General features: G+C 47.9%; 5 protein-coding genes and 1 pseudogene across 6 annotated transcripts; 2 read left to right on the forward strand and 4 right to left on the reverse strand.

Moving 5' to 3' along the window:
* Positions 1–1,963: 1,963 nt before the first annotated feature.
* Positions 1,964–3,153, forward strand: EV420DRAFT_1621855 (Gti1/Pac2 family-domain-containing protein; the record flags this gene model as incomplete). The annotated part of the gene is made up of 6 exons (XM_060475742.1): positions 1,964–2,027; positions 2,084–2,264; positions 2,321–2,410; positions 2,473–2,635; positions 2,688–2,922; positions 3,008–3,153. The coding sequence occupies 6 exons, from the start codon at positions 1,964–1,966 to the stop codon at positions 3,151–3,153; spliced, it is 879 nt and encodes a 292-aa protein (XP_060327526.1).
* Positions 3,154–4,088: 935 nt separating this feature from the next.
* EV420DRAFT_1704196 (mtDNA inheritance protein Dml1) lies at positions 4,089–6,645 on the forward strand (the record flags this gene model as incomplete). Its single annotated transcript, XM_060479525.1, has 11 exons — positions 4,089–4,241; positions 4,299–4,344; positions 4,393–4,474; positions 4,528–4,786; positions 4,839–4,898; positions 4,946–5,092; positions 5,143–5,277; positions 5,340–5,404; positions 5,466–5,622; positions 5,672–5,784; positions 5,841–6,645. 11 exons carry the CDS (start codon positions 4,089–4,091, stop codon positions 6,172–6,174), a joined length of 1,551 nt encoding a protein of 516 aa, XP_060327527.1. The 3' UTR covers positions 6,175–6,645.
* Positions 6,646–7,220: 575 nt separating this feature from the next.
* On the reverse strand, positions 7,221–9,102 carry EV420DRAFT_726033 (methyltransferase domain-containing protein). The gene is made up of 7 exons (XM_060483231.1): positions 8,502–9,102; positions 8,415–8,455; positions 8,227–8,358; positions 7,955–8,176; positions 7,690–7,901; positions 7,492–7,545; positions 7,221–7,436 (listed from the first exon to the last, which is right to left on the reverse strand). Exons 1-7 carry the CDS (start codon positions 8,738–8,740, stop codon positions 7,353–7,355), a joined length of 984 nt encoding a protein of 327 aa, XP_060327528.1. The 5' UTR covers positions 8,741–9,102; the 3' UTR covers positions 7,221–7,352.
* Positions 9,103–9,390: 288 nt separating this feature from the next.
* On the reverse strand, positions 9,391–10,720 carry EV420DRAFT_1561377 (glycosyl hydrolase family 61-domain-containing protein). Its single transcript, XM_060473857.1, has 7 exons — positions 10,627–10,720; positions 10,297–10,571; positions 10,143–10,241; positions 10,070–10,090; positions 9,893–10,013; positions 9,791–9,840; positions 9,391–9,734 (listed from the first exon to the last, which is right to left on the reverse strand). Exons 1-7 carry the CDS (start codon positions 10,685–10,687, stop codon positions 9,705–9,707), a joined length of 657 nt encoding a protein of 218 aa, XP_060327529.1. The 5' UTR covers positions 10,688–10,720; the 3' UTR covers positions 9,391–9,704.
* On the reverse strand, positions 9,434–9,505 carry EV420DRAFT_t192 (annotated as a pseudogene). The gene has a single exon. The product of its transcript is annotated as a tRNA-OTHER (tRNA).
* Positions 10,721–11,110: 390 nt separating the features above from the next.
* Positions 11,111–12,911, reverse strand: EV420DRAFT_1561380 (glycosyl hydrolase family 61-domain-containing protein). The gene is made up of 9 exons (XM_060473858.1): positions 12,763–12,911; positions 12,494–12,708; positions 12,258–12,413; positions 11,925–12,199; positions 11,766–11,864; positions 11,703–11,713; positions 11,506–11,636; positions 11,403–11,452; positions 11,111–11,357 (listed from the first exon to the last, which is right to left on the reverse strand). The coding sequence occupies exons 1-9, from the start codon at positions 12,786–12,788 to the stop codon at positions 11,328–11,330; spliced, it is 993 nt and encodes a 330-aa protein (XP_060327530.1). The 5' UTR covers positions 12,789–12,911; the 3' UTR covers positions 11,111–11,327.
* Positions 12,912–14,744: the final 1,833 nt, after the last annotated feature.

Consider the following 14,744-nt stretch of genomic DNA (forward strand, 5'->3'; position numbering starts at 1 on the left):
TGGCCATCACTATTTTTAGAGTACCGTCTCTTGGTTATTTTGTCCAGTTTTGTTCTCACAAATTTGTCAGGCTCAGGTTCAGGGATATATAGGCATTCCCCGGGGTCCTACTGCACCCTGCAATTGCACGCAGGCATCACTTTGCCGGTAAGTTCCTTGTCCTTCTAGTCACCGTCCTCGATAAACGAGCTAATAGAGCCCCATACGTCGTACGCGGCCGGAATTGATCATCAGAGTTCTGGCTAGAACTCGCCGCAGAATTTGACTGGTTTTCAGGGCTCCAGGGCCTCTTCCCTCCCCCTTCCCCAACAGGCACAGGACCTTAGACGTGCCTTGCCCGAAATGTTGCCGATCATGTTCAACTGTTGTAAAGATGGACATTGGTCAGTGGACATGCTTCCAATCATGTTTGCATGTTTGGCTTCTACGCAAATCTGTCTAAACCTGTCCTTGGTTATCTGTTCAATCTCTAAACTATCCTTATTCTACTCGACCGGCAAGTTTGGGCTTGCTCTGTAGCTTTGGCATTTGTATGCTGCGGAAGCCTCGGTGAAGGATTATTGGAAAGATACACTGTTGCGCTTGGCACTTGTTCTGCACGAGAAAGACTCCAACCGCCACATGTTATCACCTTCAATGCGGTGCCTTCATTCAACATGGCTCATACGCTGCTGGCCATCTGGTCTCTGGCATATGCACAAGTCATACCGCTTCTCCATCACTCTTAGCAACGCTGTTGCTTTGAGTTCCCTGGATTCAGAACGGTGAAAGTAGTCTGACCTTCTGTGTGGATAACCCCGCATGGCACCAGGTTCGGTTGGAGTCAACGCTTAAAACCTCGCTGACGTATACACATTCAGGATGGCCACATGTACATACACCAGGTAAAGTAGACCTGATGGAACAAACATCATTTTCCGTTGTTGGGATGAAGCTTTAATCAGTGTCGTGACAGGTGCAGGGCGTCTTTGGCCCTTTGGCCGCTCGGTTTTGATGGCATACGTGTCCATCCCTACTGCTCTCGCCTTAGCTTGCCTCGCTGCTCACTAACGGTTCATCCTCTACTCCTAAGTGCTCGTTCTATCTTTCAGAAGGTGATGTCATCCTCCTCTCACAGGGCTTGCTTACGCCGCTGAGAAAGAAGAACATGAACCCGAATAAACTAGGCACAGGGGCATCGATCTGTTCTTTTTCTGGGCATCGCACGATTGCGGTGAGAATTGACTATTTTACCTCCGTTCTCGGTACGCTGCTGCATGATGCCACCTCGTCAAATCGAGAAATCAGACATCATGAAAAACAACGTAAGCATCCAAAACGATTTATATTTTCTCAAATCTGCCTGCCTATTATTGTGTAGGCCTGTTTCCAAGGTCGTGTGAACGTGCGCTGTGATCAGCACATTCAGGTTCACCTAGTTGCGTTCCCCGGCGCGCTAAATGCCTGGGTAGCAATGATTTATCATTCACACCAAATGCTGATATTTGAATTTCACTTGCAGGGGAAACTTCGGCATCCCGAGAATTCTCCTCACTATTCCGCCTGAGCTTCTTTTGAGGTGTTCTGGTGGGGCTTGGACCGGGATCGAGATCGACTACGGAACCCGCTGAATTTGATTCAAGTCTATTCAGACCGTGATGCGACTTACGTTGGTGGCCAAAGTTGGTTCATCGTTAAATGGAATACTACACGTATTTCTCGGAAAGATGCCTAATGCGTAAGAAAAAACTACAAATCTCTCTCGGCAAACGCGGACCGCCATGTGTTTCTCGCCTAGGCCACTTTGAGAGGTCCGTAATTCCATTTAATCGGAAGCTTCGTTCTACTTGTACCACTGGTGTGGGACGGACCTATTTTTCTCATATATCAAACGTCCTTCTGCTGTTACTCTTGGGTATACAACTCTCCGACCCATCGTCCTTAAAGTCTACCCTGGGTTCTGGTCTCTCTCGACGTGACGAACATGTCTTTCGTGCCCCACTACAGCAATAGCTCTGCGAATCGAGCCTTGACGCATCCGTCACTCCGTGAGCCCAGCCCCTTTTGCCAGCGACATGGACAAATTCCTGACTTCAAAACGTAGATCTCCGGGACGCCCATGACGCTCAAGTTATTTTGGAAGCTGTCAGGAGAAACATATTACCACTTATCAAACGGCGGCTTGTGGCTTCCGAAAGGGACCAACTGACTGCGGGGAACGTTTTCGTCTGGGAGGAAGCGGAAGATGAGGGTGGCTTGCTTCGGTGGACGGATGGACGGCGATGGTAGTACAACGCACGCTCTCTAAATTACTCGTAAGGCTCACACGGAATTATTCTAGGTCACAAAGTCGCATGCGTGGCGACTACTTATTTTACGAAGAAAAGGTGGAAACGACTCAAGAAGAACGAGACGCGAAGGCCGCGCGAAGGTATCCCCGTTCAGTACTCTACTATACCACTTATGTCCTAACCTGCCGCTCATCGCGAATAGAGCCCGGAGAGCCACAGATCCGACTGCAGTCATACCCCCTCCTACAAGACGGAAGGATCGTCCCTCGAAGCCGAATGGACTAACGAAGCAGACCTATTCCGCTCTAGTCTATCTTCCCGGCGCTAAAGAAGGGCGTAAATGGCACGTCGTTGCATATTTCTCGGTAGGTGTTTCAATCCTGTGTTGTTTCGGTCGAAGGCTAAGGTATCTTCTAGGGAAACGACTATTCTTCGCTCCCAGTCATTGAAAACTACGAGAATCTCCGTCGCATTCAAGTTCCGAAGGGCGTTATAATGACGACTAAGACTGTGCCTCTGAGAACGGATCGATTCTCATATTATTCCGACGACACCGAAGCTAACGACCAGGCAGGGCCTTCGAGGCACTCCGATTATGGCACTCAAAGCCCAGCTTCCCCGTCGACACCTTCAACGATGTCCTTCACCTTTAGTTAACCCCGGATCTCTCCAGCTATCCATGCCGAATTTTCACGCTCACGATCCAAACCAGCGGGTTATCCTACCTCCTTTGTCAGCTATGGGATATCCTAGTCGTTCTCACACCCATGAAAGAACATCTTCTTCGTCCAGCCGTGGGGCTGTAGCCACAGTTCCAACATCGTACACACCCTTATCGTCAGAGGATCGCCGAGTGTTGGACAAGTTTCGAATTAGTTTATGACATGCAGGTGGGTTCTTTAACACATCGGTGCTAGTGATCGTATCTCAATATGTGCACATAGCTTAAAGTTTACTGTTCATGCTCGAGATGGGTAGGCTGATTGCGCTGGCATGTTGCGGCCTCATGTAAAAAAAGCTTTGAACAAGATCTATCGGCTGTCGGCTTCGTCTGTGATCTCACATTATTGTAATGTCGCGATTGGTCAACCGTCGAAGATAGTTCGTGCGAAGCTGGAAGTGCTCAGCCGCGGAGCCTCGTTAAGGAGCAGTCAGTAGATGGGTATTGAGCGGCCTGGCCTATCTCTGCAGAGGCTTCTGACTCCTGGGTGCTGTAATGCATGTCCGAAAACACACTGAGATTTGTACAGGTGGCCTTATTTAGGATAAAGGGTCACCGGATTAATGCCGTTGAAGGGGAGTGCCATGCTGAAAGATGAAGAGTAATCGTCCGTTTATTCACCGTAGGTACAATAATACAATAATGGAGGCGTGCTTAATGAAAATTACATTATATTGTGACCGACCTTCGTCTATGAACCGAATGTGATTTGTGATCAAATGGGCTTGGCCAGTCCCGTTGCAACGTTTACCGTACGACATTTGATTCTTGAAGGGCGTCCCTTTGATGCAGTCATCATCAAGTCACCACTGGCTGTAGCAGATAGCGGCCCGAGTTTCGGAGCCGCCGGCGTCCGCCACCTGGCGGTGAATTTTTTTCGTGCACCCACCATCGATAGCATAGGTTCGTGACCATTCCTTATTTCCGCCATCTCAATGAATTAAAATTCTGTTCTGCCTTAGCAGAACATGTCAAGCGGTGATCGAAAAGAAGTCGAGAAATGATGGCTAGACATATTAGGCATCGACATCCCACGGTCTATACTTTTCCCTTCTCACCTCCCAAGGTCATGGGCAAGCTTGCGAAAGTTTGATAAAATGCGGGAAATCTTGTATATTCAGGCTGGACAACTGGCTAACTACGTAGGCACGCATTTCTGGAATACCCAAGAGACCTATTTGGGCGACGAAACTGGCGATCCGATCCAAATCTCTCATGCGACGTCCTTTGGGGAACAATACAGCCGACAGGTACGATGGTGACAGCACGATATGTTGATGATGTTTCTAAGCATTTTCTCTGATCAGGGAGAGCTTACATATGTTCCGAGATTGCTCGCCTTCGATAAGAAGAGTGAGTGCTGAAATTGGCAGAATGCAGCTAGGCTTAACCTTGTGCCAGGCAACTTTGGTGCTTTAGCCAATAGCCACGTCATCCATGACGCAAATCCGGACAATCCAGTTGTGGAAGATCTAGGAGCGTGGTAAGGGCACCAGGCACTTGTACGTATTCATTTTGAACTGATTAGAATGCAAGGGATGGTGGCGTTTTGGAATACAGGCAAGACTTGATTACTCCCAGAAAGATCGACGACGAGGACGGCGCGGAGGCATCTCAGGGCGACGAGGTGTCAGTAGGCGATATGCGCCACCGTGAACCTATCAGATACTGGTCGGATTTCAGTCGTGTCTATTACGCCCGTAAGTCTGTCCAAATGATCCCCCAGTCCCTAGACTGGGAGGCCACGGAAGGCGACTGGAAACAGGGAGAACAGTACTTCAGGCAGTTTGATGAGGTAAACTAATTCTTCGCGTGCTGCGCTTCCCATAATATCACGAAACTCTCAGGATGCTTCTCTATTGGAAGGCTCTGTTAGATTATTTCTTGAAGAGTCTGATTCTGTCCAGGTGTGTTCTAAGTATCTCGTCATTATCGCCAAGTCATGTCCGGACAGGGGATACAAGTTTTAAATGACACGGCGAGCTTCGGTCCCTTCGTGCACTCGCTCCTCACGGCGCTACACGATGATATGCTGAAGATCCCATGTTTGGCCTTTCCTTTGCTCTCAAATACATATGGATGGGATATTGATGTCGAGGACGTATGAAATCTCTCACATATCAGCTTCTTTTCCATGAACACTTTTTTCAGCGTAGACGAACGAGAAGATTGATTAATGACGCGCTCTATCTGCGCGGGCTAAGCGAGACCGCGTCTCTCACAGTTCCCATACAATCTCCTTCTGTATGGACCCATTACGAAGCCTCACCACAGCTGAAAACTGAAGTGGGCGTTTACTTCCACAATACCTCGGTTAGGACCAAAAATTTACCCCCGTTATGTCGCAGGATGATCTTTACCATACATCCGGAATAATTTCCGCACACATAGAAAGCTCGACTCTTCCGTTGAGGTAAGAGAGTTTGATCACCAGACCCCACGACAACTCTAACTTTGCCGGTGCGGCTGAACAGATTGACCAAGACTGCGGATGACATATCCAGTTTCTGCTCTCAACTGAACATTCGTGGATCCCCCTACGCCGAGATATGCGGAATTACGGTCATTACATCGACCGAACAGGACCTGAAAAGCAATATATTCAACTTCTCTACCATGGAGAGGTTTGATGTAAGGAACAATGTTCTTTGGAACGAATTACTCACCCGCTTTTCTACAGACTCGTCGCCAATTCTCTCGCCGCGATGTGACACGAGGCTTTGCAACCCACAGTCTCGGGGCATATGATCAGTGGGCCGCGCGGTCATCCCTGCACGACATGTTTATCACACGGTAAAACCTGTTTTTCTTGCCAACGCTTGGTTCATATCAACCTTACTCTGCGACAGGACGCATGCGCCTGCGTACCCAGCACCACCGGCATTCGTACCCTTCCTTAGGCCCCAAAGCCCCTTATCTTGGTCACGTTCCGGTCCCACGCCCGTCGAACTGTTCTCTTCGGTTTCAACATCTAGCGGTACTGCGCGGATGTTTGCCGACTACGCCAAATTTGTCGACTCAACGCTCCGAAGACGGACCCTGAGTTTTGTTTCTGATGACATTGAAGATCTTAAGGAGCTAGCTAACGACCTATGGACCGTCTATGACAATTTCTCAACGGAAGATGAAGACTCTATGGAGCCTGGCCCGGACTCTAGCCTTGGCGAAGATGAAGAGCTGTGAATAGCAGCGGTAACCCACATGTACATGAGTTCTTGTAGTGAGTCGTCCAAACTCGCTCACATGGCCCCGACAGTTTTCACCAACATGTACATAACAAGGACAACCTTCGCTTAATGACCGTTGTATGTCAGTGATCGTTTTCCCCGGTAATACACACACAAGTTTTTTGCTGTCCCTTGGCTCTCGACTCGCATGTAGCCGGTACATGGCATCAAGACAGCAGATACGAGGTACATCCGCTTTAACTGATCCAAATCTCCAACCAGTTTTCCGCCATCAGAATAGCAAACGGTGTCCTCCCAAACGCCCTCTCATGGATAGGTTCCGCTGGTAGCGTTCCTATCCCTATTCATTTCTCAACCTTGCGTTTACCCTTCGCATCCCTGGAAGTTGCGTGCGTCCTTCGGACCTAGGCACCAAAACCCTCCGAGTCGAGGCGTCCTCAACTAATTTGAAAGATCGCTCGGGAGAACTATGGTTTCCGGGCGTGCTGTGCAGTGTTTCTTTTCTGAGCCGCAGTAGGGACGGGGCGGGTGGTGCAGCAGACCCGATTCTAAGTCTGTCTGGCCCGAACCATGGAAGTGGAATATGCCCGGCATGTCTTGTCCGGAAATTGAACAACGGCGATCTGGCCAATGAATGGGGTGTACGTTTCAAGAAGACGTTACCTATCAGATGGGGACGATGTTTTGATAATAAGTGCCCTCAGTGATTGTAAAAGAAGGATAACTCGGGATGTGCACTATCCGTGAGCGGACCGTTGTGGCCCGGTATGTATCCAAGACTCACAAGGAGTTGACCTTGAGCAATAATGACGAATATATTGGAAGCACGCTCCTACGCACGTCGGAAAATGGCATTAACCCGTTAGTCCGCCTATGGTGTCAAAATAGGACTGTAACCAGCGTGACCTGACCCTCTTCTTCGAAGAATTCAAAGGTATCTAAAGCGATGGCAAAGGGTTAAAATCACATATATATATGTCCGGATGTAATAAGTGGTATATGTCCCAGGACAGAGAACAAATGCAAATGCGGTAAACAAAAAAGTACGATAGATATCATAACATATGAACAGAAACAGTCCAACCAACCTATGACGGCGAATAATCTACAGCATTTGATTGGATACAGTAAGCATACTACATAAGTTATACAGGATTACCCCTGGCGGAGGGTCTAGTCGACAACAGCTGCGGCAATGTGTCGCTTAGGAGGGTCCTTGATGAATATATTGTCGCCTTTGATGTTCAGGAACGAGTACTGTTTGGAACAATTAACAAAGATAGTTCAGAGAGAGTATTCGAAGTTGACTCACCTCTGCAAGATCAGTATTACTCTGTTTGTTGTAATTCTGGTATACCAGATTGGGCTGGAAAAAAGACTGGTGTATCAGTACATTTCAGCCGACACACACGCCGCTGGTCGAGACTAGGTTCCAAAAACACATCATGAAAGTCGTATGACGTGCTGGGGGCCTAGTCAAATCCTACGGCGACAGTATATCAAGACGAACCTCAGTCCAGAAAGGTCGGAGACCGGCAGCCTCGAGGGTCTCCCACCACGTCAAGAATTCGGCGAACTGCTTGCCCCATATGTGAATTTCGAGCTGAAGCTGGCCAAACGGAAGCGGCTTGTCAGCGTGCAAGTACGGCCCGATGAGAGCAGTTAGCGTTTCAAACTCCCATCCTTCCACGTCAATCTTGAGGATATCGATGTGGCTATGTCCTAAAATGTTAGGTAAGTAGCTGTCAAAACGAGAGAAAGGGAATGGAAAGAACCATTCATTGCCATAATGCTTTCGAGGGTAAACATAGGAGGCGAGTCATCTGTCGCCGCCTTGTCGCTGCCTGCCAAACCATATGGGAAGAAATGGGTACGCGACGCCAAGGACCGTGGTATTTGAGGGCCAAATGACTTGACACTATAATCGTAACCCCAGATCTCGCAATGCCGGGTATTTGCGAGGATTTCCGCCTCGAATGAAGACTCGTAATTGATACCTAGGTTGAATATAAATGGCGAAGTCCGGAACGAAGGTATTTTAACGCACCGATAGAATAGATAACACAGTTCGGCTTCTCTTGCACACGAGATAACCCACAGACCCATTTTCCGCCGTCCCCAAGTGCACCAAGCCGTTCTACTTCATGTGGGCAATTATACGAGGCTGGGAAAAAGTCCCCTAGGTCATTGGATGGGGTTGAGCAAGAAGTTGACTGGGGTCATTTGGACACATACAGACGGTATAAGCTGGCCAAGGATCCTTATCCGGAGGAAACCTAGTGCATGTAAGATCAACGCCTGAATTCAAAGACAAGTTCTCACATTAAAACTTCATTTGGATTAGGACCAAAGGTTCGTATGAGCCCTTTTCGGTCCCGGAGGGTTTTTTCGTAAATGACATCTGCTCGCGCCAGCCTAGCTGGCAAATCCGAGTCACGAATGAATGGGTAAGTAGAGATCGTCGGGTTCGTCTCGTAAGGGTTAAGCAGGTATAAGGTGGCGGCCAGCACAACCAGCACGAAAAGCGAATAACGCGGATGACGAGTCCAGACGCCAGGCATGGTTAATACTGCTGTTATGAGGGCAGGAAGCTGCTGTATCCGTCGCCGTCTTTGTTACTGTCGATGGGTAGAGATACGAAAAAGCTCCGTCAACGGTGTTCGTGGTGGAGAAGGAACAAGGAAATGGAGGAACAGGAGTCGTGGATCATTGAGTTTGTCTCTGCTTGGTCCCATCAATTCCTAAAATAGACGCACCCGTTCGTCCTCCCTTCGGCTCACACTTGGAATGAGCTTGGATTTATGCGTTTGTGCTTCATCTTGCATTCAATGACTGTAAAATTTACCTCCCTCACCATGATGAATATTTAAACACTTTCCTTATCATGATATTTTCGTTTCAAATAGACGTGTGTGGCCGTGCATGGACTTGTGGAGCGCTCCATTTGCTGCTATGGATGCAATCAGTCACGCTAACGGCAGCATTTTTAGGGTTTTTCTTCTTGGCGTCACCCCTTTATTTATGTAAAGCAACTTTCTGAGGCAGACAGATATCAGAATTTGCGCGAAGCCAATGGCCAGATCGTCCTTTTCACCTCTAGAACAAATCTTGTATGAACCTCTTTCGAGTGGTCGATGATTCTTAAATTCAAGAATCGAGAATCAAAAGCGCCACAATTTGAAATTGTTTCTTCATAGCTTCAACAACGGACATGGTAACAAAAACATCTATATATTTGAAGCTCTAATTAATCATGACGGAGACAGGGGTCGAACCCGCAATCTCCTGATTCGTAGTCAGACGCGTTGCCATTACGCCACACGGCCATATAAACGGTTACTTTTTCATTTTGGACCTCCCGAGAATAGGCAATATTTCCAAGACGGAAATGAGTGAGACGTAGTTCATTAGCACCGTCACTGGTTCAAACTTCGAGATAAGTCCCATATGTACCATACGTATTGTTATAAGCAAACATTGATTTTTACAGGAGGGAGAACACAATTTCTGGTATAAGAAATTCAGTTATCCAGTGAAAACAGCTGGGCCAGGGACCTAAAGTGAAAACCCTTTGATTGGGGGAGGACTATAGATATAAAGCATGTTCTTACTGTGTATGCCGTAGGTACAGGGTAGTAGATATTGACGGTAAGGCCCGGATCTATGTAATATCCAGGTTCAGAGTGGCCCGTGCTTGAGAAATGATAACTTACCATCCGGGGAAACATAACCTGGTATCGCCACCTTCGACGGACTCGCGGACCCTCCTCCAGTAACGGAGATTTGGGCACAAGAGATGTACCATTGAGGCGCACCCACGACATGCAACCCAATCTTGTAGGTGACACAATGAATCGCAGACATTAAGAAGTTTATTTGGGAGAACTGACCTGTTCAATCCGGACAAGATACTACGGGGAAACAAGTAAAGTATCTCACAATTCAGCAATATCCTGAACTTACTTCACCAGCAGGGATGTCTGAGGGAAGAGTCGTAGTTAACTGACTAAGGCCATAGTCCGTGAAAGCGAACGGGTCGAATGTCGCGCCCCATTCTGCAATCTATTCGTGCCGCTAATTAAAGTCTGGACACCAAAAGAGACGACGAATTTCATACCTTGAACCAATTTGCGCCAGATCCATCCCAGCTTGCGGCCGTAGAAGGAGCTTTACCTAGATAAATCGCTGCCGGGCCCTGGTGATAGATGGTATTATCCAGTATAAACCCAATGGTGCTTCCCGCAGCAACAGAGACCGTTTCAGTCGCGGGAGAAGGATTGACGTTACAGGTGATGTCCGTTGACTCAACGTCCGTGACCGGGGAGTTGTTCTGTGGCAGACGGACTGCGCCAGTAGACGTGGTGCTCCCTGCGATGAGGGTCGTCCATATATCTATGATAGGGTCGATAAAAATATTTTAGGAGCGGAAGGGAAATTGGGGACTCACAGTGCGCGGAAACACTTTGAGACAGGATGGAGAGCGATAGGATACTTGAGACAAACCTCATCGTTGTGTTGCGATGTGATAACAGTTGAGATATGGCTTGCCTTAAATATGCCCGTAGCCAGCCTCATTAGCAGTCACGCCCATTTTCAGAGTATAATCCGAGAGCTCCAAGGACGGAGAAGGTACGGGTAATAAATCGAGTTTATGCCACAAGGACTGCAGTCCTGTGCGCGCAGTCGGAGATATTCATATTTTACCGTTGGACAGCAAAGTCCGATTTCTTGCTAGGCAAAGTTGGATCTCAACGAACTCGTGGAAATTCTAATCCTTGACTAGCCATAAGCAGGCAGCTAGTAACTATTCAAGTCACCCACTCACCAAAAAATTGTAGAAATTCTTAAAAATCGTGATTTTTTCAAACGACCATAACCCCACTTGACCGAAGCCCGCTAAAAGAATTTAACCCACAAAACCGAATATCTTCCTCGTCTCCACGAAATTGCGGGAAATACCGTCCAAATGACGCCCGCTGAGTGACCACAGGATACTCTCACGGATAAATAATTAGACCGCATTCGTGACTCTGGATGACTGCCACTCGGAGCACTCATACTTGATCAGGAAAATCTCATATTTCATGAAGACTCGCACGATACTCGGCCACTGAATGTCGCTAATCTACAAATTTCTCTGCTTCCTGATCATCCACTAAAAACGGCAGGCCCTGGTACCTGAGGGACATTTAGACGGTACCGACGGCGAATAGAAAGACATACCGTGTAGGACGTAAAGGTGGGATCGTAGATGTTTACCATGAGTGATGGATCTAAATATAACGTACGTTTTCAGTGTGAGTACGTGCAAAGTTTAGTGACTAACCAGTAGGAGAAAGATATCCTGGAATAGAGACCATCGCGGGAGATACAGATCCTCCACCAGTAATCTTGATTTGAGCACAGGAAATGAAGAACTGGGGAGCGTAGGGTATGTGAATTCCAATTTGTTCAATCCTATGCCAGGGGTAAATTATATGTGTCTCGGACTCAATGATACCATGCCGTAGTCAGGTAACCAACCTAGCAAGGTACTTGTAGACATCGTGAGTCGTAGTGTGAAAAAGATCCTCATAGTCAACGTACCTCCCCAGCAGGAAGATCTGATGGAATAGTGGTCTTAAGTTGAGTCACCCTAAAATCCGTGAATGACAAGGGATCAAAAGTCGCGCCCCATTCTGCTATCTATGTCTGATGATCAGTACCGAGCTTCTTCCCTTTGCCCTCCGGATGCCTGCGGCATACCTTAAACCATCTCTCGCCACTCCCATCCCATTCTGCTACCGATCCCGGGGCCTGTCCTAAATATATAGCGGCAGGACCAAGATGATAAACATTATCGTCGCAATTGAATCCAAGAGTGCTCCCGGCGGCGACGGTAACGGTTGCAGTTGCGGGGGTGGGATTCACATTGCAGACAACATCCGGGGATGTGACATTCAGCACGGGACCGTTGCTCAAGGGCATACGTACTGCGGCGGAGGAAGTTGTACTGCCTGCAATGACGCTATCCCAGATATCTAGGGGAAAATAGACGGATCAGATATAGAACGGCAGCAAAAAACGCGGCAAACAGACAGTGCGCAAGAGATGGGGAGCTCTGCAGGAAGACGGTCAGAGACAGAAAGTTCGCGGAAAGCCTCATGTTGAGCAGATATTGACCAAGAATTTTCTGTTCTTTCGTGAACGATATATATCGTCTATCTGAAAAAAAGGGATGTATACGATTGTATACTTAGAATGTGTACCATGCGATGACGGAGAAATCTTGAGTTGGGCTCTCATTCAACATAATTTTGGACGCGTCAACTGACCTAGGTGATTCCCTAATATTAGAAGCTGTCCGGATAAAAGCAGAGCAGCTGTAACTGGTTGACGAGTACTATCTCCCGGAGAACTATAGATGATCCTTTTTTTATCGATAGTTTTCCACCGTAGTACGATTCTTCTGACAGCCTCCAGCTGAAGATTTATAGTTTGGGGTTCGAAGAAGAGTCCTCGAATAGCGTGAAAACGATAACGAGTGACACTGTCATCGGGGGTTACTTGGAATGTCTTGGTAGCAAGAATGGTCACTCAGCACTATGAATACACGCGGTCAGGCATCATTTTTGCCGAGGAACAGCAAGGAACACCGAAAAAAATCCTGAAAGCTTAGGTTGGAAGTTTTGTCGCGGAAACTCTAGCCCATATCATTGGGCTGTAGTAAGTTGAAATTAAATGAATGGCTCGATGACAAGAGTCGGAGCCAGTCGGAGCTTCGGCCCGAAGTTCTAACGTCCGTAGACGTCCGTCCGTTTAGTCAGGATTAACACGTGCTCCACGCGTATCCGGATTTCAATTTCGCGCGCCTCTTTCCTTTCTTCACCCATCATCACCCACGCGGCTAGTCTCCCCATATCATGTTGTACCAGGAGACCTAATTCCTGTTTCTGCGCAGGAAAGAATCTGGACCGTAGCCGCTGCGGCATTGCTCGACGATGATAATACGGCAATTGGAACCATTTGTTAGCGCATATAGCGTCTGATAAATCAATCATCCTGGTGCCACGCATACCTCAGATTGGTCAAACGGTATGATGGAATAAGGAATCAGGTGACGACCAAACTGGTCGGGGTTCGTTTGTTTTCATGAGATTTCTATGTACTCATTCAGGCCGCATAGGTTTCCATTCTGGTTTCGTACGACATTGGGGCGCGGCCTGGAAGAAATCCATCGTCAAAGGTGAAAGAAAACAGACACGTGCAACTATGATTTACGCGACAGTCAACCAGATCAACGTCCTCTCCTGTCGTAAAAGCAGTGTAGTGCCTCAGAACTGCCGGCCCTATGGCACATATGTAATCATTCTTTGCCATGGTTTATCCGTCTACGGTTATTGTGCGTATCTTACAGGAGAAAAGTACGTGTTTTGCTCCTCTACGCGAGGTCATCGAATTTTGACGCTGAGAGTAGAGTCGTCTGCTCGACGCTGCCTCCTTATATTAGCAGCGATTACAGAATGAGAATGCTACCATATCGACGTGTCCCTATATTCCGAAATCCCAAAAAAGTCATAAAAGCGATAATACCATTCAAGCCTTGCCCATCATTCTCTTCCCTTCTTCGATCTTGCTCTCATTATTTCCTAGCTTTCCCGAAAGGACCTTAACTTCACCCTTGACTTTGTCCATAAATTTCGGCCTTCTTGCCGACACTTCCACTGCTATCGCTGTTAGGGATTTGAGGCACGACGATAGATTTCTCGACAAACTTTGAACCATTCGAGCTTGTGCTGTGGCCAGAGTCTGCGACTCTCAAGTTGTCGTTTGACGGAATTGGCGGTAAAGGTGCTGTTTCCTTGTGAAGACCCTGAAAACAAATGAGTGCTCACTCTTCTTTAGATACGTTCGACATACAGGTGGAGTGGATCGGTCTAGCAACTCATCCACTTTATTCTGCTCATGAAGAGGCGGAGTTGTGTGCAAGGGTGCAATACCTGGCGGAGACGCTGGATGGCCCGGCTGCTATAAATCAGCACCCTGGAAAGCACGCAAATTACCGCAAACTTACTACATCTCCAATCGTCTCCTGGAGCGTTTCGTTACGCTCCTCAGGCAGCACCGCCACGTTTGCCTCTGAGGGAGGTCCAGGGAGGTCGCCCACCCCTTCTACTTTTGTCGCGGTACTTGATACTGTTGGTGTAATGATGGGAGATGTAGATGTCTGACTGTCGCTCCCTGGTTGTGTCACCGTGCTCAGCTCGGAGATGGATGGAGCTTCAGTCTGTGAAGTCAGGTTCGATGGAGGATTTGTAGAAGGAGTCAGCATGGTTGTATTGGTATTTGGTTCAGCGTTGGCGTCCTTCAACTCCTTGGTACGCTCATCGCTATCAGGGATTGCAGCCTCCTTGTCCGAACCTACTGCCGGTGAAGCGCTGTCCGTCGAATTCGAATCGGCTGAAAATTCGTCACATGCCACACTCGTCCCGATTAAAACGGTACTTACGGAAATACGAGACCACAGCTTGGGGTAAATACTGCCTTGCAGTCTCTGTGGCATTCGACAACGCTTTTCCAACATCT

Source organism: Desarmillaria tabescens, assembly GCF_030435595.1.
Source record: "Desarmillaria tabescens strain CCBAS 213 chromosome Unknown EV420scaffold_34, whole genome shotgun sequence".
Classification (NCBI taxonomy): Eukaryota; Fungi; Basidiomycota; class Agaricomycetes; order Agaricales; family Physalacriaceae; genus Desarmillaria; species Desarmillaria tabescens.

Coding starts and splice junctions, on each gene's coding strand:
- EV420DRAFT_726033 (XM_060483231.1), bottom strand. CDS start 8,740: ATGCCTGGCGTCTGGACTCGTCATCCGCGTTATTCGCTTTTCGTGCTG. Junction 8,177..8,226: donor CTGTGTTATCTATTCTATCG/GTGCGTTAAAAT, acceptor TATTCAACCTAG/GTATCAATTACGAGTCTTCA. Junction 7,902..7,954: donor AAGCATTATGGCAATGAATG/GTTCTTTCCATT, acceptor CTAACATTTTAG/GACATAGCCACATCGATATC.
- EV420DRAFT_1561377 (XM_060473857.1), bottom strand. CDS start 10,687: ATGAGGTTTGTCTCAAGTATCCTATCGCTCTCCATCCTGTCTCAAAGT. Junction 10,572..10,626: donor TCAAAGTGTTTCCGCGCACT/GTGAGTCCCCAA, acceptor ACCCTATCATAG/ATATATGGACGACCCTCATC. Junction 10,091..10,142: donor CAGACATCCCTGCTGGTGAA/GTAAGTTCAGGA, acceptor GTTTCCCCGTAG/TATCTTGTCCGGATTGAACA.
- EV420DRAFT_1561380 (XM_060473858.1), bottom strand. CDS start 12,788: ATGATGCCTGACCGCGTGTATTCATA. Junction 12,414..12,493: donor AATATTAGGGAATCACCTAG/GTCAGTTGACGC, acceptor ACACATTCTAAG/TATACAATCGTATACATCCC. Junction 11,865..11,924: donor GTGGCGAGAGATGGTTTAAG/GTATGCCGCAGG, acceptor CATCAGACATAG/ATAGCAGAATGGGGCGCGAC.